This window comes from Gracilinanus agilis, chromosome 6 (assembly GCF_016433145.1).
Source record: "Gracilinanus agilis isolate LMUSP501 chromosome 6, AgileGrace, whole genome shotgun sequence".
NCBI classification, from domain to species: domain Eukaryota; kingdom Metazoa; phylum Chordata; class Mammalia; order Didelphimorphia; family Didelphidae; genus Gracilinanus; species Gracilinanus agilis.
Genome location: NC_058135.1, coordinates 97,926,262 through 97,936,845, shown reverse-complemented (window position 1 = coordinate 97,936,845; position 10,584 = coordinate 97,926,262). Strand labels below are relative to the sequence as shown.

Sequence of the window (10,584 nt, the reverse complement as noted above, 5' to 3'; positions counted from 1 at the left end):
AATGACAAAGCAGCCAGCTGGCAGGCCAGGTAGATAGTCTGCTTTCAGACCCTGGTTAACCTCAGTGTCCTCCTCTGTAAAATGGGCATAATAATAGCACCTACCTCCCAAGGATTTTGTAAAAATCAAATGAAATAATTATAAAGTACCCATACATAGTAAACGCTATATAAATAAATATTAGTGATTATTATTATTAATTATTATAAATTGCAAAGAAAGTGGCAATTCCCAAACCTGGGATATGGAGGTTCCTTTATCAATGAAATCAGATGTTTATTCTTGTCCTGTTACTATTATTTTAATTATCATATTAATGTTTTATTTATGTTTATATTATATCTATATATTATATAATTATATGACATATATAATTTATATTAACTATAATTTGTTAATTGTATATAATTAAATTAATCATTATATGAATTATAAATTTCTGTTTGTATGTAATATATTTATATATCATGCTCCTACTGTATTAATATAATTATCATATTCATCATCATTATGGTATAGCTCTCTGAGGTCCACTCTCTATCCTCTGTGTATAAAAAGCACCCTCAGTTGTACCCCAGCCCTACCAACTGCTAGTCTCAATCCTATTATATAGTCTAGTAGGAGAAGCCAGACACATCCTCACCAAATAAGACAGGACCGAATGAGAATGTGTATTTATTTTTTCTCACTAATTGGCGGACTATACGCTCCTTGAGGGTAATTCAATTGTCTAAATTCTGTTTCTCTTCCACTGGATCACTCTAATAGATGTTTAAAAATTCGTTTGATGAATGGATGGATAAAATTAATTCAAAGAAGGAGGAAATGAATTCCAACAGAAGAAAGTAAAAAAGGAAGCCTGAACAAGAGAGCCTATAAGTTGGGCCTTGAAGGTGAAGCAGGGCACATGCAGCGGGGCAGAAGGGGCCACAGGGGCAAGAGGAACCTTTAAAGCATGGGATGTATTTGAGGAAGAGTCTTTTGGCTAGACTCTGTGTTTGGTACTATTATTAAATATTATATCATATATTATTATTATTATTTTATCAGCTTGTTTAGTATTTTTAAAAAGAGTAAAACAACTGGCACACCTGAGGCCGGGAATTTCCAAGTTTATCTGCAAAATTGGCAGAAATAACACCATATATGACTAACACAGTAGATGAAAGATATGGCTGGTGGGGATTCCACCCAAAGGAACAAGCATCAATAATAAACCAGGGTTGCTTAGAGGTTGAGAGAGCCAAATGAATGCCAACAGATAGGTTCGATCAACAGTTAAGAACCAAATCCTCAAGGATGGGAGGAACAATACTTACTCCAAGAGCAGCTTGGTAGGGCACATCTGATGGGAAGGTGAACGAAGGGCCCGTTGTGACGGGACTGCTCGGAGGTGGGGTCACAATTAGCCCAGTGGTACTGATGTGAACCTGTCAACAAAAGGATAAAAAACAACACAGAAAAGGAACTGTGAATTCGTATGACTTAAGTCTCTTAAAAAACAAAACAAAACAAAACAAAAAGCAGCCTAGTAACAGTGGAACAGACTCTGAATTTACTGTCAGAGATGCTGAATTCAAATCCCATCTCTGCCATCTACTGAACCATCATGTTACCTATATCTCTAGACCTCAGTTTCTTCATCTGTAAAATGAAAAAATTAGCCTAGATGACCTCTGGGACCTCTTCCAGCTCTCTATACAAGACCGTGACCTGTGAATTTCCTACAGCAAACAGACTCCAGAGAAATAAATCTATAGTTTAATAGGCATTTTAAAAATTTTTTATTATTATAGAAAACACACTTCCATAGTAGTCAATGTTGTAAGATCAAACTCATACATAACCAAAACCCCCAAATAAAACCATAAATATGCTGATGTGAAAGACAACTCCAACAGTTCTTTCTAAAATGCATTTTAAAAGTCTGTATTTTTTTTCTCTTGATGTTGACCAGGAAAAGGCAAGAGATGTGGTTGCTGGAGTGCTGATGCCTTTCTTCTTTTCAGATGATGCCCTTGGTGGAAAGATATCTCAGACGCAATAACCTTGCGGACAGCTCCATTCTCCATCATCTATACACAAGCTCCCTTTGAATTTTGAGGATTAGGCTTCAGTAGGCTCTCCATATATCAAATCTGGGTTTAATTCACAAGGCATTTCCCTCCTGGCAATCATTTTCCTCTCCCCCCACCCCTCACTTCCACCTGTGATTAAAATGCAGCCGCCTCAATATGTCTCCAGAAGGTGATTACTTATCAAGGCCTTAAGGAGACAATGTCAAGCCAAATTAGCCGCCTGCAAAGGCTCCCTGTCAGTGGCACCAATGCCAGCAGAAGAACCGTGCGCACAGACTGGTAAGGACATCCAGGCACTCCGAGGGCCCGTGCTTAGATACCTGATCGATTCCACTCAAGTTACACATCACGAGCTGATACCCCGAAGCGGGGGGAGGCGATTGGGCTTCCTCTCTTGAAATGAAAAGATCCTCCTCCACGCTACCCCCGTGGCTAGAGTAAGGGAGATGGATTGTTTCCATGCATTCATGGAAGCCAACAGGTCAGAGTGGTAAAAAAGGAAGATGCCCATTATTGCCACTGTTATCATCAAATGAGATAATATTTGTAAAGCACTTAGCAGAGTCCCTGGTACATATAAGTGCTTAATAAATGCTTGTCCCCTCCTCTATTACTATTTAGTGCAATGCTGGAAATCCTACCTAGGTAAATAAAAGATGCTCAGAATAAACAGTCAAAAAGAAGAAACAAAATTATTGCTTTTTGAGGATGATATAATGGTCTGTATCTCAGGCACTTAATCTGGAGTCCATGAACTTGTTATTAAAAAATATTTGGCTGGGGCAGCTGGGTAGCTCAGTGGATTGAGAGCCAGGCCTAGAGACGGGAGGTCCTAGGCTCAAATCCGGCCTCAGACACTTCCCAGCTGTGTGACCCTGGGCAAGTCACTTGACCCCCATTGCCTACCCTTACCACTCTTCCACCTATAAGTCAATACACAGAAGTTAAGGGTTTAAAATTAAAAAAAATATATTTGGCTGGGTGGGGGGGGAGCAGCCTGGTAGCTCAATGGATTAAGAGCCAGGACTAGACATGGCAGGCATGGGTTCAAATCTGACTTCATACACTACCTAGTTGTGTGATTCTGGGCAAGTCACTTAACCCCAACTGCCTAATCCTTACTGCTCTTCTGCCTTGGAATCAAACCCAGTATTGATTTTAAAGTGGAAAGTAAAGGTTTCAAAGATAGTTAAATAGATAGCTAGATAGGAGAGATAGATAGATAGATAGATAGATAGATAGATAGATAGATAGATAGAGATAGAGATTGAGAGATAGGCAGACAAATGGATAGTGATAGATAGATGATTAGATAGATAGATAGATAGATAGATAGATAGATAGATAGATATAAAGATGGAAAGATAGGGAGATAGACAGAGATATAGAGAGAGATAGAGAGAGAGATAGAGAGATGGATGAGAGATATAGATAAGAGAGATAGATAAAACAGACAGACAAATGGATAGAGATAGATAGACAGATGGTTAGACAGATAGACAGATAGATAGACAGGGATGAATTGGTTTCTTTTGTAATCCTATGTATTTTATTTTGTGCATTCAAAAACATAATTTTGAGAAGGGGCCCATAGGCTGCACCAGACTCTTAAATGGAGGCTATTTAATAAAAATGGTCAAGAACCCCTGATCTAGCTAGAGAATGAAGCCTCAAAAGTCAACCACAAAATTAACTGAAATTAACTTCAGTAAAATTATAGGATGTAAAATAAATCCACATGAATCACCAGCATTTCTGTATATTACCAATAACACCTAGCAGGAAAAGACAGAGGAATTCCATTTAAATTAATTATAAAACATATAAAATATTTGGGGGGGGGTCTTTCCACCAAGAAACACATACAAACTACATGGATACAATTTCCTAACAGCTGGGTAGCTCAGTGGATTGAGAGCCAGGCCTAGAGATGGGAGGTCCTAGATTCAAATCTGGCCTCAGACACTTCCCAGCTGCATGACCCTGGGCAAGTCACTTAACCCCCATTGCCTACCCCTTACCACTCTTCTGCCTTGGAGCCAATACACAGTATTGACTCCAAGACGGAATGTAAGGGTTTAAAATTTTTTTTTCCATGGTTACATGATTCATAATTCCCCCTCCCCCATTTTCCCTCCCCCTTCCCAAAACCAATAAGCAGTTCCTTATGCATGTATCATTGTTCAAAAACTATTTCCATGTTATTCATATTTGCAGTAGAGCAAGCCTTCAATATCAAAACCCTAATCATATCCCTATCGCACTACATTATCGAGCATATATTTTTCTAATACATTTCTGCTCCCGCAGTTCTTTCTCTGGATGTGAATAATGTTCTTTCTCATAAGTTCCTCTGGATTGTCCAGGATCATTGCATTGCTGCTAGTAGAGAAATCCATTATGTCCACTTGTGCCATAATGTATCCAATTCTGTGTACAATGTTCTCCTGGTTCTGCTCTTTTCACTCTGCATCAATTCTTGGAGGTTGTTCCAGTTCACATGGAATTCCTCCAGATGTTTATTCCTTTGAGCACAATAGTATTCCATCACCAGCATATACCACAATTTGTTCAGCCATTCCCCAATTAAAGGGCATACCCTCATTTTCCAATGTTTTGCCATCACAGAGAGAGAAGTTATAAATACTTTTGTACAAATCTTTTTCCTTATTATTTCTTTGGTATTCAAACCCAGCAGTGGTATGGCTGGACCAAAGGACAGGCAGTCTTTTAAAGTCCTTTGCGCATAATTCCAAATTGCCTTCCAGAATGGTTGGACCAATTCACAACTCCACCACACTGTTGTGTCTTTTGGTCTCCATAACCTAGCATGTTGTCTTGTGTTCTGTAAGGTCTCAATAAATGTGAAGTTGAATTTTGATAAATTTCTTCCCCTAAGAGACCAATGGCAGGCTAAAGAGAGTGACAACTATATTACACAGGAAAATTCTACAATAACACATTTTCCATAGGCAAGGTAATAATCTTCATGAGAAAAGAAAAAAAAAGACTATTGGGTAAAAGAATTTGTTCCCTGTTCTATGGCAACACTGGCAGTTATTTCTTTTACTTTCCAAAATGGTACTGCTATGATCTGCTGTAACAGTAGAAAAAGCAGAAGTAGCATCAGGAGCTGCTCACATCAATACACGGTATCTCAAAGGTCTTTGTGAAATGTTAAGCTGTTAAAGCTTAAAACTTCACTAAGACTTTGGAGGTAGACCAGCAATGCAGAAAATTTCATCACCACAAGTGGACTTAGGGACACTATCTACTTACTTAAAGAACAGCTACAATTAAGTATTTTCTACTAAAGTATATCTAGGGGGATTTAAGATTTCTGACTATTTCTACATTTCTTGTACATATACACAGATCTCAACGAAAAGACGCAGAACCATGGGCTGTATTCACTTAGTTTTTCCTGGAAAGCACATTTTGTGAACTACTTCCCTTTCAAAGACTGAATTCAATGGTTTTCCATTCTAGCAAAGTCTATGCTCATTCATCCATCTACTCTTACTTCTTTCTTCCTCTTCCTTCCCTCTCTTTCCTTCCTTCTTTCTCTTTCCTTCCTTCTTTCTCTTCCTTCCTTCCTTCCTTCCTTCCTTCCTTCCTTCCTTCCTTCCTTCCTTCCTTCCTTCCTTCCTTCCTTCCTTCTGTCTTTCCCTCTTTCATTCCTTCTCTCCTTCCCTTTGTTCCCTTTCCTCCTTGTTTCATTTAAAGTGTCCCATTACAACAGCATTAAGACTTTAAGGACACCTTGTATTGAACGAAGCCATGTTTGCTGTAGGGATAAATGAGAACAGGTGTTGACCAGGAAGGCCAAAATGCAGTGAATGCTGTTAATTGCAGGCCCTGGACCAGAGCCCAAACAGCTGTGCATCACTCTGGACCCTAGACTCTCCCCTAAGGACCTATTAATAAACAACCAGGAATATACTGGCATTGGTTCTGTCATTTATTACTTGAGTGACCTTGAGCAAATCATTTAGCCTCTTTAACCTTCAATTATTCATCTGTAAAATGATAATGTTGGGCTAGATCAGGGGTTCTTAATCTGGGGTCCATGAACTTGTGGTTTTTAAATCTAATATTCTGATAATTTTATTTCACTATAACTGGTTTCCCTTTATGATCTTTTACCTCTCATTTCATGAATTTAAAAATGTTATTCTGCAAAAGGGACTCTAGGCTCCCTTGATTGCCCAGATGGAACCATGACACTCAAAAAAGTTAAGAACTTGAGCACTGGATGATCTCTCAGGTCCCATTTAACTCTTTAACAGTCGTTATGTCCAAAATCTAATTATTGGAGAAGTGGGAAACAGATGCTGGGAAGGAAGGAAACAAGCATTTAATTAAAAGTACTTTGTTTTGTGCCAGGCATTGCGCTAAGTGCTTTGCAAATATTACCTCATCTAGAAGATGGCATTAGAAGTAAAGAAAAGCAGAGAAAGTGGGCTGAAAATTAAATTTTTTACTAGGCATTTTTTGTTTCATATCACTTTCACTTCCAAATATATCCCCTTGTCAGAGAGACAGCCTTTGTTAACAAATTAAAAAGGGGGCATCTAGGAGCCATTCTGCAAAACTAGCCAACACAACAATCCAATTAATATGATTATTCTCAGGAAGGTGTTGATATGCTATTCTGCATCTTTCTTTTTTTGGTGCAATAGATTAGAATGATTAGCCCAACACAACAGGAAAGAGGAAGTGAATCAAGAAGATGGAGATCTCTCTGTGATCCCTGAGGCCATTGAAAATATCCTCAGTCCCAATAAGCCTAATATATAAATACAAACACACACATATAAATAAATCTATTTTAGATTTTAGAATGTAAGGGTTTAAAATATATATATATACATATATATATATTTAAGGGTTTTAAATACATATATATTTTAAACCCTTACATTCCAACTTGGAATCAATACTATATATTAGTTCTATGGCAGAAGAGTGGCTAAGACTGGACAATGGGGGGTTTAAGTGATTTGCTCAGGACCACACAGTTAGGAAGTGTCTGAGACCAAATTTAGATCCATTACACCCTTTTAAATTTAATCTATTATTATTATTATCATTTTTGCCTATCATTTTTTCTTTTATTTTTTTAAAACTCTTACCTTCTATTTTAAAATACTGTGTATTGGTTCCAAAACAGAAGAGGGGAAAGGGCTAGGCAAGGGGGCTAAGTGACTTGCTCAGGATCACACAGCTAGGAAGTGACCAAGAACTGATTGTGAACCCAGGACCTCTCATCTCTGGATCTGACTCTCAATCCACTGATTAAGCCATGTAGCTGCCCCATCAATAAGCCTAATATTAAAGGCTCCTCTGGCTGGCAGAGGCCAAGGTAAAGTATCATGCATGCTCTGCCATTTGAAGATTCTGGCCTAGAAGGGATCCTGGGATCCAGACTAAGCTCTTCATTTTACAAAGTCAGTAAAGCAGCACTAGAAGGGTGCCCTGACCTGCTGATCATGCCACAGCTGGTAAAGAGCAGATCTGGCATTCCAATCAGGTCTTTGGACTCCAAAGCCTTGGAGTATTGTGTCACTGTGATTATCTATTACCACAGGCTTATCATGGAGTCATAAATGATAGGCCCAGAAAGTGCCTTGAGATCACCTAATCTGACCCCCTCCTACACAGTTTGTCAGTCACAAACACCTGTGCACACCTGTTTCAGTGAGTCACCTGGATGACGTGTCTTATAAACAAATAGATTTATTTGTGTTTTCAGAATTCATCTTTCACTGAACAGGAGCCAAGTACAACAGCCTCCAAGCACCCAGAGGAAAACGAATCGTTCATTCGAAATTTTAAAATAAACACCAGAAGCAATTAATAAGACACTCTAGTAAAGGAGCAGAGAAATGCACCCAGCTGGGACACTTAATCTGCATTCACTAAGGCCCTCTCAAACAGCATGACAGCTCAGGAGATGGAGATCCAGGTCTAGAGATGGGAGGTCCTAGTTTCAAATCTGGCTTCCAACACTTCCTCACCGGGCAAGTCCCTTATACTCCATTGCCTACCCTTACTGCTCTTCTTCCTTGGAACCAACACACAGTATTGAATCTAAAATGGGTTTAAAAAAAAACATTTTGCCCATCATTTTCTTTTTTAAAACTTTTACCTTCCATTTTAAAATCAAGGATTCGTCACTCTGTGGGTATATAGACTCCCCTCCGCTGATCCAGAACACACCCAAGGACACGCTGCCACGTCCAAGAGCCTGACTCTAACCTAGCCTTTACACGGCCAACCCTTGAAGCCTTTCGGCCTTAGTGGGGTCTTTCAGAGTAGATACTTGGAGAACCCTACGGACTCTGCAGTGCCAGGGTGAGGCCGAAGAGGAGGCCTTTAGGGAAGGAAAAATGATAAATAAATACAATCCTCCATAATTATGCTTTCCTTCCACATCAAAGGAAGGTTATGTGGCTTATTCTCTAATCATTGGGACTTCCATTTCTCTTTTTATAAAACAAAAACAAGTGGTGGGAAGCACGTGAGAGTGAATACTGCTCAGCCATTATTGTGTTTCTACTCTCCCTGGACCACAGATGTCCCTTTGAACCGGCCAGGATGGGGGAATTTCTCATCCTTGCCTAGGTCCGAAGGGGCAGAGGTTGCCGTGATAAATTCCCAGTGTTTTAAGGGAAAACAATGCTGGGCCTTCCCAGGGTCAGAAGGCAGTGGTCCTCTTTAACATGGTAATGAATTACTTTTGTGTTTGAGGTGCCAGCCTAGGAGAAAGGGAGGGGAAGATGCATGGTGTGCCTATAGGGAAGGAGAAGGGAGGGTAGATGGGACTCAACACTGAGGGTTCAATGGCGAATGGAATGTGGAATGCCTTCCAGACAAAATTCTGACCTCTGCTACCTAGATGACCATAGCAGTTACTTGTGGGCCTCAGTTTATCCATCTGTAAGGGAAGGGGGGCTGTTTATAAGTATTGATCTCTAGGGTCCCTTCAAGCTCAAATCCTGGGACTCTATAAATATCTCTATTGTGAGATGGAGTCTATCAGTCATGACCTAGAGGGGAAAACCCCACACTATGGAAATGAACAGTGTCGTCATAATAGCGAATATTGATAGAGCACTTATTAAAGCCTTAAGAATAGTGCCCGGCACATGGTAGGCACTTAATAAATATTGATTGATTGTCAGGCAGTTTATAATTATTATCTCATTTGATCTTCACAACAACACTGGGAAATAAGTACTATTATTATTCCCATTTTACAGATGGGAAACTAAGGTTAATGGAGGTTGAATGACTTGCCCAGACACAGCTAGTAAGTGTCTGGAGCCAGATTTGAACTCAGTTCTTCCCGATTTCCAGGCTCTGTACTTTATCCTCTACACCACTTAATATACAAGGAGATCTTCTCAAAATATTAGAATATTTTTTAAAAATTAGAATAAAATAGAAGAATAAATTTTATATCACATACATATGATCATATACTACAAATTTATAAAATTTATAAAATATAAATTTATAAAAATACCTTTTTAGAGAGATCACAGATTTAGAGCTACAAGAGGCCATCTAGTCTAACTTCCTCATGATATGGAGGAGTAAACTGAGATGGAGGTTGAGTGGCTTGCCCAGGGTCATACGGATAACCTCAGGGGAAGGGTTTCAATCCTAGGTTTTCCCCCTGGGTCACACTGCCTGTTTCCTGGTGTAGGAGGAAGAAGGGCTTAAGCCTGCGGCTGCCTGGAAACAGAAGGTTGTTTCTCTTCAGAGTACTGATACCTCGGAAGGACTGTAGCCTCAGGTGGGCTTGGCGCCATGGCTCTTTCAGCAAATCCAGTCCCTGAAAGGGGAGCCTGTTGGATACAGATCTGCATGTCACCTAAAACCCCAGGATAAAGTGTAGCAGCAGCTCACGTGTACACAGCAACGGATGGTTCATGGCACAGCCTCTTAAGGTTGGTGGTGTATTAGAAAGACTTCTTTTCACTCCCACGTTACAAGTGAAGAGACTAAGGCTCACTTGGCCAAAGTCACCCAGCTAACAAGTATCAAAGCCAGGATTCAAACCCAAATCTTTACATATTTTTATATAGTTTTTATATTTTTATATTACCTTCATTTCTAAAAAATCTATGCCTCACCCCCACACACACACATACACCTTCCCTACCAGCAAGTCATCCCTCATAGCCAAAAATAAAAAAAGAAAGAACAGGGCAGAAACACGTTCAGCAATATTAACCAACTCATCAACTGGGGTGGATATAAAATAAATAGATATATAAAAAATAGATACCTAGATAAATATAAATTATATAAACATAATTTATAATATTCTATATTATTACTATATTAATATAATTTATAATATGTAAATTATATCAATATAAATTTAAATATATAAAATATGAATATGCATATAAAATCTACCCTGAAAGTCTCTTTTTTAAAATTTAGAATATTTTTCCATGGCTACATGTTTCATGATTTTTCCCACTCTTCT

General features: G+C 39.0%; 1 protein-coding gene across 1 annotated transcript in view; it reads right to left on the bottom strand.

Moving 5' to 3' along the window:
* The window catches only part of SH3RF1 (SH3 domain containing ring finger 1), a 78,598-nt gene that overhangs the window by 43,551 nt on the left and 24,463 nt on the right, over positions 1-10,584 (bottom strand). Inside the window, exons 5-7 of the mRNA XM_044681677.1 lie at positions 9,861-9,960; positions 2,399-2,510; positions 1,320-1,430 (exon numbers count right to left, since the gene is read on the bottom strand). Of these exons, the coding sequence (XP_044537612.1) occupies positions 1,320-1,430; positions 2,399-2,510; positions 9,861-9,960 (323 nt within the window). The remainder of the gene's footprint in view (positions 1-1,319; positions 1,431-2,398; positions 2,511-9,860; positions 9,961-10,584) is intronic.